The 20,189-nt window shown below is 43.5% G+C and overlaps 1 protein-coding gene across 2 annotated transcripts in view; it reads left to right on the top strand.

Moving 5' to 3' along the window:
• The window catches only part of cep162 (centrosomal protein 162), a 57,817-nt gene that overhangs the window by 23,596 nt on the left and 14,032 nt on the right, over window positions 1-20,189 (top strand). For both annotated transcript variants that reach the window (XM_075464660.1, XM_075464661.1), the window contains 16 exons: window positions 2,314-2,376; window positions 3,653-3,850; window positions 3,988-4,069; window positions 4,645-4,906; window positions 5,056-5,290; window positions 6,045-6,199; window positions 7,087-7,218; window positions 7,551-7,691; window positions 9,309-9,421; window positions 9,530-9,629; window positions 9,704-9,830; window positions 14,252-14,415; window positions 14,658-14,762; window positions 14,856-15,092; window positions 19,030-19,236; window positions 19,369-19,687. In XM_075464660.1, coding sequence (XP_075320775.1) covers window positions 2,314-2,376; window positions 3,653-3,850; window positions 3,988-4,069; window positions 4,645-4,906; window positions 5,056-5,290; window positions 6,045-6,199; window positions 7,087-7,218; window positions 7,551-7,691; window positions 9,309-9,421; window positions 9,530-9,629; window positions 9,704-9,830; window positions 14,252-14,415; window positions 14,658-14,762; window positions 14,856-15,092; window positions 19,030-19,236; window positions 19,369-19,687 — 2,640 coding nt within the window. The remainder of the gene's footprint in view (window positions 1-2,313; window positions 2,377-3,652; window positions 3,851-3,987; window positions 4,070-4,644; window positions 4,907-5,055; window positions 5,291-6,044; window positions 6,200-7,086; window positions 7,219-7,550; window positions 7,692-9,308; window positions 9,422-9,529; window positions 9,630-9,703; window positions 9,831-14,251; window positions 14,416-14,657; window positions 14,763-14,855; window positions 15,093-19,029; window positions 19,237-19,368; window positions 19,688-20,189) is intronic.

Below are 20,189 nucleotides of genomic sequence, written 5' to 3'. Positions count from 1 at the left end.
CCCTAACTATAAGCTTTATCAAAAAGGAAAGTTTTAAGCCTGGTCTTAAAAGTGGAAAGGGTGTCTGCTTCCCGGACATTTACTGGCAGCTTATTCCACAATTGAGGGGCCTGATAACTGAAGGCTCTGCCTCCCATTCTACTTTTAGAAACTCTGGGAACCTCAAGTAAACCTGCAGTTTGGGAACGAAGTGCTCTGTTAGGAAAATATCTTACAATGAGATCTTTAAGATATGATGGAGCTCGGTCATTAAGAGCTTTATATGTGAGGAGAAGAATCTTAAATTCTATTCTGAATTTAACAGGGAGCCAATGAAGAGAAGCTAAAACTGGAGAAATATGATCTCTGCTGTTAGTTCTCGTCAAAACTCTGGCTGCAGCATTTTGGATCAACTGAAGGCTTTTCAGAGAATATGTAGGACAGCCCAATAATAAAGAATTACAGTAGTCCAATCTTGAAGTAACAAATGCATGAATTAGTTTTTCTGCATCACTCTGAGACAAGATGTTCCTGATTTTAACAATATTACGAAGGTGAAAGAAGGCAGTCCTAGAAACCTGTTTTATATGCGAGTCAAATGATAAGTTCTGGTCAAAAATAACTCCAAGGTTCCTCACTGTAGAACTAGAAGCCAAGGAAATACCATCTAGAGTAACTATATAGCTAGACAATTTCTCCCTGAAACGCTCAGGTCCAAAGATAACGACTTCAGTTTTGTCTGAATTTAGCAGCAGACAGTTCTGAGTCATCCAGGTCTTTATGTCTTTAAGACATGCTTGTAGTCTGACCAACCTATTGGTTTCATCTGGTTTTATAGATAAGTACAGCTGAGTATCATCAGCATAGCAATGGAAATTTATGCCATGCTGTCTAATAATGTTACCTAATGGAAGCATGTATAAAGTAAAAAGAATCGGTCCAAGCACAGAACCCTGGGGAACTCCATGACTTACTCTGGTGTGTGAGGAAGATTCTTCGTTTACAAGAACAAACTGAAATCTATCAGATAAATATGATTTAAACCAGCCTAATGCAGTTCCTTTAATCCCAATAACATGTTCAAGTCTGTGTAATAAGATACTGTGATCGACCGTATCAAATGCAGCACTGAGATCCAACAGGACAAGCACAGACACAAGTCCGCTATCAGAGGCTAAGAGGAGATCATTGGTAACTTTCAGCAGTGCTGTTTCTGTGCTATGATGCACTCTGAATCCTGACTGAAACTCTTCAAACAAATTATTTCTGTGTAAATGATCACAAAGCTGAGCTGCAACTATTTTTTCAAGAACTTTAGACATAAAAGGGAGATTGGATATAGGTCTATAATGAGCCAACACTTCTGAATCAAGAGTAGGTTTTTTAAGTAAAGGTTTAATTACAGCAACCTTAAAAGTCTGAGGTACATATCCTGTCAACAAAGACAGATTGATCAAATCCAATATGGAAGTGTCAATTAATGGGAAAACCTCCTTGAACAGTCTGGTTGGGATTGGGTCTAAAACACAAGTTGATGGTTTAGAAGAGACTATTGCTGTTGTCAATCTTCTGTACATCAAACCAACAACCGGTCATCAAGGACTTCTTGAACATCTGTGTCCATATGTCTGTGTGGAATGCATCGTCGGCTCTGTCAGACACCATTGGAACTTTTTTTTTCCAGCCAATTCACAATGTTAAGTAGCCAAGAGAGATTCCTCTGGGTGGCTGCTTGGCTTAGTAAATGAACTCTCTAGTAAGTTAATGCGGCTTTAACTGTTATTTTTCAATGCATGAAGCTAAAATGCTCAATTACAGCATTCACGTAATGTGTTAGTTTAAGATGCAGGTTTTTGAGTCTAAACAAGGTACACTTCTAACTGAGCTGGAACTAAGTCGGGTGGTTCAGATAGCTGAACTATTACTGGCCGCCCTTCTACAAAGGTTTCATGTCTGTTTTTTACCTTACTGAGTATTTATATAGACTCCCTCTCCATTCTGAAAAGTTGTGCCCTCTTGTGCACACATACATTGTGTGTTGGAGTGAGCGCTCAGAGGTTGTCTAACCTCCCCCGACGTGAGGGTCTACGTCAGGGGGGGTCTGCTGTCGCTGCTAGTTCTTAGTGCTGTTTGGTGTACGAGAGACCGACCAACCATCAAGATAGCCCTGGAAGTCAAAGTAATACCATTCAGAGTACGGTAATACCATTTTACTGAGAAAGTAAAAGATTTGAATCTCAGTACTGAAAGGTGTTTTGATTTTTGTTCTTACCATGTTCAAATGTAAATTTGTGTTAGAAGGATTGCTGTTACCAGTAAAACTGTTGGTCTTAGTTTCTCTCTATGATTCCTTGGATGGCACTGGTGAAGAGGACAGGAGGGACTCGCCGGACAGAGGTAACACAAACCTGTTATTCACTTGCAGAAAAGATGGAACTAATCAAGTCACAGACTATAGTATGTGATGACATTTTCAAATGAAAGTTTTTATTACTTCAAAAGTTTGAATGTTGATGATTTAATGATGAGAGCAGCAAGTGAGTGCGATCAAATAAAAGCCTGTATGGTGCTGTGAGATCTACTTTTGTGTTCCCGCACATTCCTTCTGATCCAGTTGGATTGTTGGTCAAATTCACTTCTGATGTACGACTGGTTAAGGGACCCCAGAATCTGCAGAGAGGAGAGATGATGTGAGCCTGGTTGCATTTAGTGCCCAGAATGGATTCTGACAGGTTCTCCGTGGTAGCTGTGAGCCCTGCTCCCACTGCTCCGCCTGCCAGTGATGGAGGAAACGGGTTGGATACTGAGAACAACTACAGCTGCTGCAATGGGACAGCATAGTGTGGGGCAGTACAATAGGGCAAAAAGAATCTTCATGGTGTTAGTTTCTATATTGATCGATCACAATATAGAATTTGACAATGCTCTCTGCACGTGCGTGTGTGTTTATTACAGTATAATACTGTAGCACCTGTATAATACCTTTGTCTCCATACACTGTAGGTCAGAGAAACTACTGTAGACTAATGGAACTGTAGTCCTCACTCTGACCTTTCAGGGACTTTCTCCTTCAGAAGACGGCACCATCTTAGTTTATACTTCTGTTTCTCAGGATATGAAAAATAAGTCATTTATCTTTTTCTGTTTAACACATGTTTGGAAATAAAAGATGCACTGAACAGTACAGAGATTCTCTGAATTCTTTTTAATAAAACATGAGCTGTAGATGATACTATCCAAAAGATTTTGAGATGTTATTAAGCTCATAGTGCTCAACTCCTCCCCATCTTTACTTTTGAAAGATGGCCTCACCGAGATGTTGTTTTTACATTCAATGATGTCACTGACCGGTTACCTTCTAATGTGTGAGATGTTTGAAAGTCGTATGAAACTTTGAAACACACACAAATGATCGTTTCAGTATTGCAAAACGTTGTTTTAAATTCAACTGAATTGTGTTTGTTCTTGTATTCAACTTAGACAAAGACGTGATGAAATATTTAGACAAATTTATACACCAAATCATCCCCATAAAAGCTGTTTGTGGAATGTTAACCATGATGACATTTCTGTCTCCTTCTGAGTTACCAGACGTTTCTTATTAGATAAAACCTTGGATGAATTCATGATGGATACCTTTTCTGTTGAAGACACTATTTGGTTTTCTTTACAGGCCGGTCATATGTACAGAGTGGAGGCTCAGAGATTGAGGCTCTTCAAGAGGCTTACATGCAGATTCAAGCTGTGCAAAATTCAGATGATCACTTCTTATCTCTGGAAAGTGGAGCAAGAATCTGTAGACCTGCCTCGCCATCCTCCAATCCTCAGCTGGCTCAGCAGTCTCTGCAGCCAGCTTCCACCAATGAGTCAGGTCAGACACTACCCTGCTGCCAACAAGGCTGGCTCATGTGTTGCTGACCCGTTGTCTATAGTAGACTGGCGGAGAGATTTAGAAATACCAAGGTGATATTTTTAGAATATTTTATATGATTGTGTGTTTGCATTTAGACCTGCCAACTGCTGAGGAACTGATGAGGCCCATCCGGCCAGAAAATGAGCAAATCCGAGGCTTCACCCTGCAGCCTGTCAGGTTAGGACTTCAGAAACTTTGAATTATCTGAAAGAACGATGTCTCAACACACTGATAAAATACCAGCAAAGTGTCTAGTGCTTCATCTGACCTGTCTCAGTATTGAGCATTTTGACACATTTACAGACAAACAGTACGTAGTCAGCACATAGTTTGAAGTTACATACTTATGGCTTTGTTAGTTCAATATTAGATGAGTAAAATATCCCAGTTTCCATGTTTAAAGGGAGTTTCAGGTCATATTGGGTTATATAAAATGTTTAATGACTGAAGCTTGGATGGTAAAGCATGCGTAGCAATGGGAGCTAATAGAAACTAGTACAATAACACTAGGCCTTGTTGGACTTTATCTCCTCATAACCAAAACTGTATTGTAATGAATTTCAGTTCAGTGTAAGATCAGTAAGCATTGATTGTTGGAGATTAAATGTATTCAAACTAAACTGGTGATATTTGAAGTGCTTGAATGTTTGAACTATCAATAAGCTTAATATCTGATGTTCCTTTTTAAGCTGATTAGTAATGGTTTCTTCATCCTGTAAAAGCTTTTAACTTGATTGAATATCTGATTGCAGTGCTGTGGAAAGCAACCAAGGGAACATTTCACAGTGTCTGGAAAGGACTTTCCCAATATTGACTCATAAAGAGTCCGAACGGAAGCAGCCAGGAAAGGCCAGCCCTGCTGCGGCATTGACCACCCATCCATCCAGTTCTGCAGACCCCTTTAACCGTGACCTGACATGCAGTATCAGTGAGGAAGTGGACAGACTGATGCAGGATCAGAATAGCTATTCCACTCAAACATCCTCTCATGCTAGCAAGACAAAGAAACAACCGGTGAGGCAAGCAAGTTTTCAAATGAATATGCTATGTGACACAGCCTGGAATTTAATGTTTACACATAAGACTGTAGAAATATTTCATGGAATGGATTAATATCGCAAAGCTGATCATTACAAAATTGTGATAATGACCATTTTTCCCAGGGTTCCTGTGGTTCCTCACTTTGTAATCCACCTAAGTCCTCAGAAAGGAGGCCCACTGTGGCTCCTGTGAGAGGCAGGACTGTGGACGGAAGAACAGCAGTGACGCCCAGGTCCTCAGGGATGAGTAGAACTGCTTCAAGAGCAAAAGCCCAAATGTCTCTTACACTTTCCCCGCATCATTCACAAAGAACAAAATCCAAAAAGATCTCGGGAAAAGATGACGGCGACTCCACAGGTTATTAGAGGCTTTGACACACTCTTCCTGTGTATGGGTGTCTTTAATGATGATGTTAACCTTGTAACACCCACAGTTGCAGATATGCAACAAGCTTTTTATTTATTTACATTATTTATTTACATTACATTATTTGATTTTTTTAAATTTACATACATTATTTACATTCATGTGTAATATTTTTTTACATTACATTTTATATGCCGACAGTTGTCACAGCACCATTTTCTTGGCTCAGTGAATGCTCTGCTTTGCGGTGGTCTGTTCTAGTTCGTTCTGGTCTCGTTTGGTGTGGTCTGCTTTGTCCACCTTTCACAGCGCTAATGGGAGCTCAGCTCTCCAAATTGTATTATTACAAAATTAATCAGGAAAGCCCACAGTTGCAAATATGCAACATTGCCTAAAATGATCAAAAATAGCCCAATTCCAAAAATTTCAAAAATATTGGTTTATTCCCACCCAAAAAGATGCAAGAAGAGCCAAAATGATTTGTTTCAATGATTATTCATATGCTTGGGTGCTACAAGGTTAAAAGAAATGTTCCTGATTTTTGAGTGGTTGATTTACTTCCATCCACATTTGATCACGCTTACAGCCGATGAGAATACATTTTATTCCGTTTGTACCTCCATAATGTTGGGCCCTGGTGCAGAGATGTGGAATCGGGGTTCCATGTTTGGAAGTGCACCTTTAACGTCCTGACAGCTGGTGTAAGTTTGAAAACTTTGGAATAACTCGTGTTTTCTCCCAGCAGAGTCTGGTTTGAAGGTGAGCAGTGAGTTGGTGGCGTCCGTTCAGTCCTTAGTGGCTGTCCTTCAACAGCAGATGGACTCCAGCAGTCCCCAGGATGCTGCACACCAAGTCAGAGGTGCTCAGGAAACCAGACCGACGCATCCTCCACAGATCAGTGTAAGAACAAAACCTCACTTTATAGATGATGTTGAAATAAAGAAGCTTAGTTTGTTTTTAAATGCTAAATTACTGATAAAATACCAGGCTTAAGCTGGTGCAACAACCTGAGACGGTTCATTGTCACACCTCTGAAATAAACTTTGCCTGACTTGTGTTTTCATACATGGTGAAGAGGTGGGAGGAGAGCTCCTGGTTTGGGATGTTTTAGCCAAAAAATTGTTTGATTTTAGAGTAGAGTGGAGCATTATGAAGAAGGCTAAATTCTGGCCCAACATCTTGTTGCTTCTCATTTGGAGATTTTATCATCTAAAGCCAAATAAAATGTTTGGTGTAAATGGGCAACAGTGACAGAACACAAACCAAAAATAGGGTTAGAACAGAAGCTCTGGTGCATACTTGGACTGATCTGCAAAGGAATCAGGGATTCTTTCAGAATGAGTCATTGACAGCAGTATCACACTTCATTCCATCAAATCACTACAGCCATCTGAGAGATAATGGACATATATCTGCCTTTGTTTGGAGAGGACGTACATCAGCACAGTAACAAACCAAACAAATTGATATATTCAAAATAAATAGTATTTTGCGCTGTGGACATCCTCAGCCTTTTACTTCACATGTATTCTGTTGTTGAGCTGAAAAGGGTTAGTATGACCCAATCTGTCGGTATGAGTTTGCATCCTTTGAGACTGCTCATGCATGTGTAAGGCCCATCAGGCAGCGTCTGACATGAGGAAGTGACTGTGAGTTACTCTGATATTTAAAGGTATTTAAATGAAAGCCTCTTGGAAGTCCTGGGCACGCTCACGTTTGCGTAGACAGCAGTGTTAAAACAATCTTGAAACTCGGTTGGGTTGATGGTGTTTTGTGACTTTGAGAAGGAAGAAGACGGCTGTGCAGTGGAAGCGCTGCATGTGCAGCTGGCTCGGAAAGAGAAGGAAGTGCAGAAGATGAAGGAAGCAGCAGAGGAGCTGACTGTACTCAGACAGCAGAACTTCTTACTGCAGAGCAAGGTACATGCAACACAACAACTCATTGGGTCACTCCCTTCATACAAGTTTACATTGTGTTACAGATACAGATGTGTTAAACAGTGACCCAAAAGGTCTCACTTTCAGAGTGGAAGCCATTTTGTCATCCAAACCTCTCAAATATGCATTTTAATTCCAGTTTGTATGCAACAAAAATTAAACAAAAAGACAAAGTGACTTTTTCAAGATGTTGTTTTGGTATTGTTGAAAATGAATGTTTCAGTGGAGCACGTGGTTCTGTATTTGTAGCTTTATTTTAGCTAACCCGTGCATGACTTCCTGGAACCACTTTGTTTTCTTTCCTCACTCCTTAGCTGAGAAGTGCAGAAGAAGCGAGTGAGAAAAAGAGATGGGTGGAGGCTGCAGATGCTGTAGATGCTGCCACTGAAGAGACGCTCAAGCAAATGAATAAAGAAATAAAAGAGCAGGAGACACTCATAAAAGGTTACCAGCAGGTCTGTCTCTGTCAACACTTCTCTCTCATTCTGTCTGTTCCTAATTTCAGGTTGGTTTCCCCCATAATGTCTTCTTCTATTGCTACTGTAATAGCAGTAACTATTAAGTATATAGTAGGGGTGGGCGATATGTATCGTTTGCGAAATTATCGTGAATGTTGTTTTGACGATGAGTAATTTTGCAATATCGAGATATAGGCAAAAAAAAGAAAAAAGTTTTTTTTTTTTTTTTTTCAATCGCCAAAAATCAATAAAGTGCGGCGCCAGTGGTCCTCTGCCCTTACCACGCCCTGCTTTGAACGCTCTAATTTTTTCAAAGTAAACGCTTCGGACCCCGCGGGACACTCAGCTAAGAGCATCGAGGGGGCGCCGAGAGGCAGGGGCTGGGACAGCGAGAGGCAGGGGCTGGGACAGCGAGAGGCAGGGGCTGGGACAGCGAGAGGCCGGGGCTGGGACAGAGAGAGGCTGGGGCTGGGACAGAGAGAGGCAGGGGCTGGGACAGCGAGAGGCAGGGGCTGGGACAGCGAGAGGCAGGGGCTGGGACAGCGAGAGGCTGGGGCTGGGACAGAGAGAGGCAGGGGCTGGGACAGCGAGAGGCAGGGGCTGGGACAGCGAGAGGCAGGGGCTGGGACAGCGAGAGGCAGGGGCTGGGACAGCGAGAGGCAGGGGCTGGGACAGACGGCAGCTCGCCTCGCGGCGGACCGTCGGGTCGATCCCGAGAGCCAACTACGAGCTTTTTAACTGCAGCAACTTTAAGATGCGCTATTGGAGCTGGAATTACCGCGGCTGCTGGCACCAGACTTGCCCTTCAATTGATCCCTGTTAAAGGATTTAAAGTGTCCTGTATTGTTATTTTTCGTCACTACCTCCCCGAGTCAGGAGTGGGTAATTTGCGCGCCTGCTGCCTTCCTTGGATGTGGTAGCCGTTTCTCAGGCTCCCTCTCCGGAGGGAGAAGTAGCCTGAGAAACGGCTCGAGGTTATCAGTCACCAAAGCGGCCGCGGCACCCCGAGAGGCACCCCGCATGGGTTTTGGGTCTGATAAATGCACGCATCCCCGAAGGTCAGCGCTCGTTTGCATGTATTAGCTCTAGAATTGCCACAGTTATCCAAGTAACGGTAGAGCGATCAAAGGAACCATAACTGATTTAATGAGCCATTAGCAGTTTCACTGTACCGGCCGTGTGTAGACTTGCATGCTTGTGTTCATTTTATTGTGATCTTAACGCAAGTTTGAATTTTTTTTTAAATATCGTCAAAATATCTTTATCGTGAAAATCCTAAAAAATATCGAGATATTTTTTTTTTGCCCATATCGCCCACCCCTAGTATATAGTATATAGTAAGTCTTTCAATACCCAAAGTTGTTCAACTTTGCCATATGCACATGTAAAAAAAAATCTGTCAACATGCTTTAGGAGTAAAAATAAAGTCAGGATTCTTTCAAAATTGATCAGTTTACTTGCAAAGTGCAGTAAATAGAAAATCTGTCAGCAACCACTGTCTTTGAAACAGCACTTACTGTTCAGGCTTCACTGTCGCTTTGTATTCTTTTGCTTAGTTTGTTGTCAGTATGTGTGTCGTGAGTTCATCTTCAGTAAATGAAAAGTGTTTCGCAGGAGAACGAGAAACTGTACCTGCAAGTGAAGGCTCAGCAAGCCAAGAGTAGAGCCAATGAGGAGGCCATGTTTAATGAGAACCAGAGGCTGCTGAACGAACTGGCTTTCACCAGGTGATTTCATGGCTTTTAAATGCCTTGTTCCTCTCTACGGTTGTCAGATGTTAATCTGTGTGTTACTAACTTCCTGTTGTGCACTAACATGTCTTAAATCCACACCAGGGAGCAGCTGAATAAAATCTCAAGGCCTGTGGGCAGCTCGTGCATGACGGATCACACTCGGCGCATTTCAGACTTGTTAGCTCAAATCAGCGTTCTTCAGGTTCGTACCACTGTCACTGAAATCCTATCTCACTGCAGCTTCTTTATGATTCACCAATGTGTTTCTGTGTGCAGAGGAATGAGGCCCAGCTGTCTGAGGACAGTCTCAGGCTGAAGCAAGAGAAGCAGTCTCTGGAGGTTGACCTGCGGCTGATGAAAAAGGAGAGAGACCTGGCTCGAACTCAAGCCACCTCCACCTCAGGTTAGACTCTGTACAGAGCGATGCTAAACCAAAAAGTATGAGACCTAACTTGTTGTGTTGTGAGTGTTGAGTCAGGTCTGTGCACCACTTAGAGAAACCCGGTCCCTCTTAAGTCTTTTCTGGAATGGGCCACACTCGTTGGCAGCATGTCGCAGCCGCTCAGATCATATTCTGTTTGTCTTTGTGTTTTTTCTTTTCACTAAAACACTTCATTATTGAGAGTTTTTTTTAATGCTGATTAGATGCTTTGCTGTATAAGTGATGTCTCCAAGTACTTTGCTCATTTTTTAACATCTATTCTGATGAGTAACCATGCCAACAGCAGCTGCCAGAAATATTACTCCAAATTCCAGACTTGTTAGAAAAAGACACCATAAATGCAGATCAGGAGCAAGACAGAGAAACAAGCACAAGTTTAAATCATTAGACCACTTCCCTCCATTATCGTGGGAAATATGAGACTGATGGCAAATCAAAATGGATGAGTGGAGGTGCAAAACGCACACCAGAAAAAGAGGTGCTGGCAAATAGTAAAACAATAGAGAAAAGAGAGAAGTGCCGCACACTCACGAGTAGCAGTGATGATCTTTAATGTGACAACGTTTCGGCCTGTGTCAGCCTTCCTCAGGTCACGTATCCAATAACAGGTAGTACCTTGCCTTTTAAAGGGAAGCTAAATTGCTCTCACCTGACACATAATTAGGTTACAGACAGGTGTGTTGGCACTCAATTAGTGTTCAATTATTTACAATTAAGGATTGGATACAATGTTTTTTTAAAATAACAATCAACAATACATCAAAATGGAAGCACTTGAAGTGCTCACGAGTAGGGATGGGAATCGAAAACCGGTTCTTGTTGAGAACCGGTTCCCAGTGTTTCAGTTCCTTGGAATCGTTTGGCGATTTTGCAAACGATTCCCTTATCGATTCCAGTGGGCGCGAATGACGTCACCACGCAACGTTGCGTGGCGAGTCCAGCACAGCCAGCAGTAAACATGGCGCCCTAGCGGTACAAACGCTCGAAAGTTTGATTACACATCCCTAAAAAAGACGACAACAGGGCAACTTGCAAAGTGAATATTTCACCAAAGGGAGGAAATACTACCAACATGCAATAACTATGAATGAATGATTAACGTCGGTGAATCTGAACCCAGCAACGTTAGCATGTCCTCGGCTAACACTGCAGGTAACTAACTAACAAACACTGCCTATCATGTTAGCACCATTTGCCTGATTGTAAAAGCTGCTGTTAGTAACGGTTAAGGTTAAATGAATGCCTTCTCAGGCATTACATTTAGATGAAATCATGAGAGACAGAGCCTGACTGGCTCAGAGCCAGAGGCTGGTGGTACTACCCCCAGTTCACCTCTACCTCCAGCTTCTCCTTTCACCAGAGCAGGAAGAGTTAAATTACCCAGGCCAGGATAGACCAATGTGGACCTCACCGTTGTTGGGTTTGTGAGGTCATGACTCGTGTTACTTCTAAACTAAACAAAGTTGATGCTAATCGACCGGTTTGTTGTCCTTTTTCTCAAAATGAGAATGTATAAGGGAACCGATAAAGAACCGAATCGTTAAGCAGAATCGAAAATGGAATTGGAAATCGTAAAATTCTGATCAATTCCCATCCCTACTCACGAGGAGACAGTATGATGTGTTCCTCTGAGACACGACAGCAGGAGCACATACTGGACTCAGAGTGCCTCTCTACAGTCTGTCTGACTATCTGATCAGACAGAGAATGCAAAATCAGTTGGAAAAGTACATTTGGAGGTATGGCAGTACCTTATTAACAATAAATGGTGTAATCCTGAATATCACTGTGAAAGAGGATTTGTGACTGATATTAAACTGTGGACTGGGACTTTTTGAGAGAGTTGACCCGTGTGCTTCTGGTAGCTGCATATTTCTCCGCATGCACCAATGAGAAGCGCTGTTTATGACATCATCAGCTCACTCATTGCCATTTTACAAACAAAGCCTCCCAACACATTGGTGCCAAAATCTGGAGATTTCAACCACATGTCACTTCCAACTCACCAACAGTATGACAACGGCATCAAAATCAAAATCAAATGTCAAAAAAGAATTCTTAAAATGCCTTATTTTCCTATTGTAGCCACAGTGACTTCTTAAACTTCTCAGGGACTTAAACAGATTAAGGGAACCCAAGGCCCTTTTCTTGTGGAATTCCACGAATAGATTTCCACCAGTCGTACTCCTCCTATAGGAAACTTAAAAAACTAGGTGTCATTTAGAAGTAGTGGGTGAAGAACATTCTGTGTGGTGTTTGCATCTTCTTCTCGTGTATGGTGAGTTCTCTCCGGGTATGTCCCCCTCCTCCCACTGGCCAAAAATGGGAGTGTGATTGTTGTCTCTGTGTGGCCCTGTGATGAACCGGCAACCCGTTCAGGATGTTCCCTGCTTCTCGCCTAAAGGCAGCGACCCTGAATTGGATTAAGCAGGTATAGAAAATGGATGGGAATTTATATTGCTGAATAAATTATTTTTTTATTATGAATTTCCACATTTATGTAAACTAAGCAAGACTTTAGAAGGAACACTAGCTTTAAGCTTGATCAAAAGGGAACATTTTAATTCTAAAATTTAGATAAGAATTTAATTTAAAATGAACGTGCTAATAACGAATGAACCAAAATTCCTCTTAAAGCCGCACTTAAGATTAAAGTAGTCACATTCTGTGTCTGGGACCTTTGGAAATCAAGAAGGGATGCAGCCTGATCTTATGGATAGCAATCTAAAATGCTTAAAGAATAGGATCTTCAGAATGTCCAGTTCATCTTCAAAACCCTTCCAAATGCTTGTTTAGAGAAGACCAAAGACATCTGTTGTTGATGCTGATATAGATTTGGGGATGACCAGAATACACGGAGTCTTGAATATCACTTGCTAGTAAAGCACTCGGCTGATGCAGAGATCCCCACTTCCTGTTGCCAGCGGTAGACATTGCTGAGGAGTTAGTAGCTCTGCCTGCGCTAAGGTCAGACACAGTTCCAACATGGAAAGACCGTTCCACTCAGATCAATGTGCCCTGCTGTTGTTGCTTGTTGGGCTTGAGTTTGATGATAAGCTTTCATCTTTCAGCATGTTTTTTTTAAATGCTGAATAATGTTGTAGACAGTATTGATCAAGACGATATTTTTTTAATTGTTGCAGGAATAAATATGAAATGCAAAAGCATCTTAATCTGCTGCTGTGTTGATATTAAAAGATATCCCTTTTAGAGTCATTTAGAACACATTAAAAGTGTTATTATTTTGCAAATATTCACGAGTTGACTGTGAACAATCATACGATTAATTGCAATTAAAAATTTCAATGGATTGAGAGTGTCAGCCTCCCGAAGGCATACTGGAAGCTGGTTTCACATAAGAGGAGCTGGATAACTGAAGGCTCTGCCTCTCATTCTACAACCATGGAATGTATAATATAAATAAATAATAATTCAATATGTTTCAGATGATTTTCCCCTAATGGATATGATTCTCTCGGTGAAAAAAAACTTAAAAGTCCCGTGGTTGAGAGATAAAGAAATACATGGCTGAACAGCGCGATGACTCTTTGGCAGGCTGGCTACAGGGCTGGAAAGAGACCTGCAGAAAAAACACGACAGAAAAACGCCTGCAGATGTCCGTGGAGCTGCCTTATGGTATATGTAAAACAGATTTTGGATTTGACACGACCTCAAAGGCCGCATCAAAAAGGAGGAAGCACACGCTTTAAAGGTTTACAAAATAAGTATTCAATTTATTAAAGTAATCCAAACAACTGAACTGAATATGCAACCCTAAACCTAACCCTCAGTAGTGCAGTGATGTTGTAAGTGTATAATGTGCTGCCAGTATGGCAGTATGGTGCCAAACTTAAGAACTAAAGGGTAATGCCAACAGAACCCAAAATACGCTGCTATCCTCAAGGAGCAAGAAGGGGAAAAGACTAGAGACAGCGCTTTAATCCCCAGCTCACAGAACACTGGCCAGCTCTACCCAGTTGCACTAATCAGAGCCCAACGCTCCAGTCAGCTGAGGATGTGAGGAGAGAGCAAGAGGGAGATACACACCCACACAAAGCCCTGACAGACGCCTAAAGGTGTCACAGTAATAAAGCACGTTGGGGGTTTTGATCCCTACCGGCTGATATATTCAGTCACACATAGATGATGCAGAATGCGTTTCATATTTGGTTGGGTTTTCTTTTTTTTCTTTTCTAAATGATGCGCCTATGTTTGTAATACTGTCCTCTTTACTGCTTGTATTCTATTTGCATGTGTTTTCTTCAGCAGCAGTGCACCACACTCTTATGTCCACTGTAGTACTGTTACACAGACAGAACCAATACTTCCATACGCTCATGAGAAGTGATACTCATGTGCAGAGGTCTGTTGTAATGTGTCAGGGACTCTTGCTTTTGAGATGCGTGTCGTGGAGGACGAGCACCGAGCGGACGTGGCAGCTCTAACCAAGAAGCTGCGATGGTTTGCTGAAAACCAGGAGCTGCTGGACAGAGATGCTGGCAGACTGAAGACCGCCACAGCTGAGATTCTCCAGCTCAAAGAACAGGTGAAATCTGTGTCATCTATACAAAGCCCTCCATGTCTCCTAATCTTTTCTTTAATAATGTAACAGCAAGTCAAAGTGTTTGTGAAGCACCGTATTTGGTTATTGAGTATAACGTTTGAGGTTTTTTTCATTAAGTTGTGACATGATGTTATTTTGTTTGCCATACTTTTATTCTTAAGCTGTTATCCAGTAGATTGTTTTCATTAAGGCATATAAAACTTAGCCGTTTGTCTCCATTCCAGGTAGAAAAACTGAAACAGGAAGTGGGCAAAAGAAGCAGTGAGCAACAGAGAAAGGCCAGAGACAGATCTATGGATGCAAAGAGAACGCGAGACCTGGAGCGACAGGTTTTTCCCACAGCAATTTGCAAACCAATCAGACTTGTCACAGCCCATCCTCCAATGCCTTCTTATTGCTTTACAAGTTCCTGTGTTTTCCAGGTGAAAGAACTGGAGCAGATCCTAAAAAGGAGAGACCCAAACTCACTCCCTGCCCTGATTTATGCTGCAGCCACTGCTGGTCACCAGCATGGAGAGGGTGGTGGGATGTCCCCACCCAGCCAGATCAACACTCTTCTGGAGCGCAGGATTCAGCGTCTGGAGGCTGAGCTGGAGAGTCACGATGAAGATGCCAAACGCAGCCTACGGGCCATGGAACAACATTTCCACAGAATCAAGGTACAACTTGACTTTTTCATTACTGTTGCTGTGATATTCGCATTTTACTCTGCAGACCTGTGCTGAGGGAAGATTCACTACCAAGCAAATCTGTCAAACTATTTCTTAGATATTTGCTCATAGGAAAGACTTCTGGTATTTGCCAAGTTTTTCAATAATAGACATTTAAAAGTAGTATTTAAGCTCAGAGTAAATCGTGGAGAAGAAAAAAGGTTCAGCTACTAAATATTTTCCCTCTAACTATGTTGTTATTTGTAGATAGCTTAAGTTATAGGTGTTTAATTATTGTACATAATGATGATGTATCAAATAACAACAAAAACAGTGTGGTACTCAGGAAGGCTTTACTGGTAGTGAGCATTCTACAGAGAGTTGTCTTTCAGTGCAGGCAGCTCCATACGGACAAAAGTATCCAATAGAAAAGGCTGGCCTACTGGCTGCTGCAGGGCTAACAGTGTACAACTGTGAGTATTCATGTTGCTGCCGCCCAGAGGGACCAAATACTTTCACTATTATACGTTGTTATAAGGTAAATCCCTTTTCCTTTCAGATCTTTTTTTTTTTTTAATCGGGGCAAAACAAAAAATAATCTTCAAAATAAGGTAAATACAACCTCAGATGAACAAGACATCATTATTTCTTCTACAAACACTAAGCCAATATACAGAAGCAGTGTGTGGACAACTCAATCCACTCTTACTGCCTCTGTGTTGTTGGTAAGGAAGAAAACTAACATCCAGGTGCTGCCAATCGAATTAACCCTAGTAGCTGATCATCACCTGTATAGAGACTAGAGGTAATGTTGTTTTCATCTAGGCTTTCTGCGTCAAAGGAAAATGTTCTAACAATGGTGCTAACTTTGTAATAACGCAGGATAACTAATGTTACAGATGATCTTTTCAGTTGGTAAACAGTAGCACTTGTGCTGCATATGCACTCTCCTACTCCCTGTGCTCATGTAAACAGTTTATTTATACAGCCAATTTTCCAATAAAGCTGCTCTCATTCACATATTTCTCTGGTGAAACAGGCTGAAATTATTGCTGAAAATTGCTCCAATAAGAGTATAGATACTTGCAGTCACTCAGAGAACATGGATGGCTTGTGTGGAAGGGCTGCAGGAGAAAGCCTCTTCTCTCTAAAAAGAACATGGCAGCACAGCTTAGGTTTGCAAAGCTGCATCTGAACAAACCACAAAACTTCTGGAACAATGTCCTTTGGACAGACCAAAGCAAAGTGGAGATGTTTGCTCATAATGCACAGCAGCACGTTTGGCGGAAACCAAACACAGCATATCAGCACAAACACCTCACACCAGCTGTAAAGCACGGTGGTGGAGGGCTGATGATCTGGGCTGGTTCTGCAGCCACAGGACCTGGGCACCTTGCAGCCACTGAGTCCACCATCAACTCCTCTGGATACCAAAGAGGCCGTCTGTTCCGACAGCTAAAGCTGGGCGGAAACTGGCTCATCAACAGGACAAAGATCCCAAACACAGCAGCAGATCTACAGCAGAATGTGTGAAGAAGAGAAGAACCCAGGTGTTACACTGGTCCAGCCAGAGTCCAGACCTCAGCCTGACTGATGCTGTGCTGGGACCTTCAGAGAGCTGTGCAGAAACCTCAATGAGCTGAAGCAGCGCTGGAGAGAAGAGTGGGCCGAGATTCCTCCTCAACCAGGAGAGAGACTGAGAACGTCCCACAGGAAACCAGCTGCTGGATCAGGGGTTCACTTAGTTTCTCCCTCACTGCTGCTACCAGCTGCTGGATCAGGGGTTCACTTAGTTTCTCACACACAGCTGCTACCAGCTGCTGGATCAGGGGTTCACTTAGTTTCTCACTCACTGCTGCTACCAGCTGCTGGAGCAGGGGTTCACTTAGTTTCTCCCTCACTGCTGCTACCAGCTGCTGGATCAGGGGTTCACTTAGTTTCTCACTCACTGCTGCTACCAGCTGCTGGAGCAGGGGTTCACTTAGTTTCCCACTCACTGCTGCTACCAGCTGCTGGATCAGGGGTTCACTTAGTTTCTCCCTCACTGCTGCTACCAGCTGCTGGATCAGGGGTTCACTTAGTTTCTCCCTCACTGCTGCTACCAGCTGCTGGATCAGGGGTTCACTTAGTTTCTCACTCACTGCTGCTACCAGCTGCTGGATCAGGGGTTCACTTAGTTTCTCCCTCACTGCTGCTACCAGCTGCTGGATCAGGGGTTCACTTAGTTTCTCCCTCACTGCTGCTACCAGCTGCTGGATCAGGGGTTCACTTAGTTTCCCACTCACTGCTGCTACCAGCTGCTGGAGCAGGGGTTCACTTAGTTTCTCACACACAGCTGCTGGGTCAGGGGTTCACTTAGTTTCCAACTCACTGCTGCTACCAGCTGCTGGAGCAGGGGTTCACTTAGTTTCCCACTCACTGCTGCTACCAGCTGCTGGATCAGGGGTTCACTTAGTTTCTCCCTCACTGCTGCTACCAGCTGCTGGATCAGGGTTCACTTAGTTTCTCACTCACTGCTGCTACCAGCTGCGGGATCAGGGGTTCACTTAGTTTCTCACTCACTGCTGCTACCAGCTGCGGGATCAGGGGTTCACTTAGTTTCTCACTCACTGCTGCTACCAGCTGCGGGATCAGGGGTTCACTTAGTTTCTCACTGCTGCTACCAGCTGCTGGATCAGGGGTTCACTTAGTTTCTCACTGCTGCTACCAGCGGCTGGATCAGGGGTTCACTTAGTTTCTCACTCACTGCTGCTACCAGCTGCTGGATCAGGGGTTCACTTAGTTTCTCACTCACTGCTGCTACCGGCTGCTGGATCAGGGGTTCACTTAGTTTCTCACTCACTGCTGCTACCAGCTGCTGGATCAGGGGTTCACTTAGTTTCTCCCTCACTGCTGCTACCAGCTGCGGGATCAGGGGTTCACTTAGTTTCTCACTCACTGCTGCTACCAGCTGCTGGATCAGGGGTTCACTTAGTTTCTCACTCACTGCTGCTACCAGCTGCTGGATCAGGGGTTCACTTAGTTTCTCACTGCTGCTACCAGCGGCTGGATCAGGGGTTCACTTAGTTTCTCACTCACTGCTGCTACCAGCTGCTGGATCAGGGGTTCACTTAGTTTCTCACTCACTGCTGCTACCGGCTGCTGGATCAGGGGTTCACTTAGTTTCTCACTCACTGCTGCTACCAGCTGCTGGATCAGGGGTTCACTTAGTTTCTCCCTCATTGCTGCTACCAGCTGCGGGATCAGGGGTTCACTTAGTTTCTCACTCACTGCTGCTACCAGCTGCTGGATCAGGGGTTCACTTAGTTTCTCACTCACTGCTGCTACCAGCTGCTGGATCAGGGGTTCACTTAATATGTCATGTGTTGTTGTTCATCAGAGGTTGGATTTATCTCATTTGAAGACCTGGTAAGGACCCGATGACTTAAAAAAAAAAAAGATTACGTTCTGAACACAGTATTCAGTGTGCAAACTCACATTGTGTTCCCTGCACCTGATTGAAACTGGATGTCATCAATATACGTAGTCGATGAATGTAAATGAACTTTTGAGACTACACTCTTATTAAGGCCTTGCTTGGTCAGAGACGTCTCTCTGGTCTACTTCTACCGTTCGTTCATGTTGGTTATAACAGATGCTTCTTGGATTATCAGAGAAAATAGGCGCTCTTTCCCACTTTTTAAAGGACACACATGTCCAGACACGTTTAGTTTTCCCTGTGAACAGACTGATGAATGTCTCACTCCCACATCATCTTTTTCTGCTGGTGTCTGGTTGATAAGAATCTATGATATTGATCAAGTATAGCCGGAGACAATTAAACATTAAATGTATCTCAATATGCTCAAAGAGTTGCTCAATGAAATGAGTCTGGAGAATAGGGAAAGGGGGACTGTAATGGGACTGTACTGAATAACTGTACTGTTCTGTGCTCTGGGTTCCGTAGCTCCGCTACGAGCAGCAGATCGCTGAACTGGAGCAACAGCTGGAACAAAAATTGCAGATCACAGAAACAGATGAGTCACAGTCATGGCTGGCAAAGTATCAGGCGCTGGAGGAAGAGCTGCTCCGTGTCAAAGAAAGCCACCTGAAGAAAGAGGAATGTCTCCGTGAGCAGATTGAGTCTTTACAGCAGCAGCAGCTCAAAAACAAGGTCAGTGCAGGATTTCCTCTGGTAAAACAAATACACATAGATGGAAGCCTCGTGCTTGGATAGGCGAGCCAAAGAGGAGCAGAGCAGGCATGTTGCCGGGCAGAGGACTCAGGTCAGTCTCTTCCTATGCAGGCTCAGCCAAGTCCAGGGCGACATCAGCGCCAAGCAGAGGCAGCATTTGGTGCCCGGATAGAGCGGCTCAACCAAGAGCTGGTCACAAAGACACGGAGCATTCAGGAGCTGAGTCGTACTGTGGAGAAACTGCAGAAAGAGAGGAGAAACATGCTGTCTGTACCCGTCCCCCGACCAGAAAGCTGCGCTACTGAGACCAGACAACACCCGGGCCCGAGCAAAACGCATGGCTCTGCTACTGCAGGAGAGGCCCGTGCAGAGGAGGAAGCTTTTCCGTCTGCTCAGTATGAGAAGACCTACCAGCCCACCGTCTTCACAGGTCTGCATACATGCTCAGCTTTCTCCTTAAAGCGGCAGTAGGCAACTTTTTTTTAGTCATATTAGCTTGAACTGTCATGGGATTCTGGAAGTAGAATATTAAATAGGCTGTTTAGGAAAAATAACGAATTCTGTAGCTCCCTCTGAAGCCTGTAATCATGCTTACAAAAACCGAGCGCTCCCGGCTGTTTTTAACCAATCAAGTTACGGTGGAGGAATCCTACCTGTCAATCACAGCTTGTGCACACGCTGCTGAGCGTGAGTCTTCCCCAGCTTGTGTGCGCTCACACTGGTGTGAACTCACGTGCACAACCTCGTCCACAGAGGGGGAGGGGTTTGGGGGGCGATTCGGAGCTTGTTAGAGGTTGGGGGAGGGACCTGAAAGTTGTATCAGTTCGAATTTTCCGACTTTAGACTCGCAATTTTGAAAACTTGCCTACTGCAGCTTTAAAGTACTGTTCTGTAGGGGAAAATGCACAAGCTAAGAGTCACCTGATGCAAAG

The sequence above is a fragment of the Odontesthes bonariensis genome, chromosome 5, assembly GCF_027942865.1.
Source record: "Odontesthes bonariensis isolate fOdoBon6 chromosome 5, fOdoBon6.hap1, whole genome shotgun sequence".
Classification (NCBI taxonomy): domain Eukaryota; kingdom Metazoa; phylum Chordata; class Actinopteri; order Atheriniformes; family Atherinopsidae; genus Odontesthes; species Odontesthes bonariensis.
Note: the sequence above shows the minus strand (reverse complement) of the source record. Positions and strands in the feature narration are given on the sequence as shown.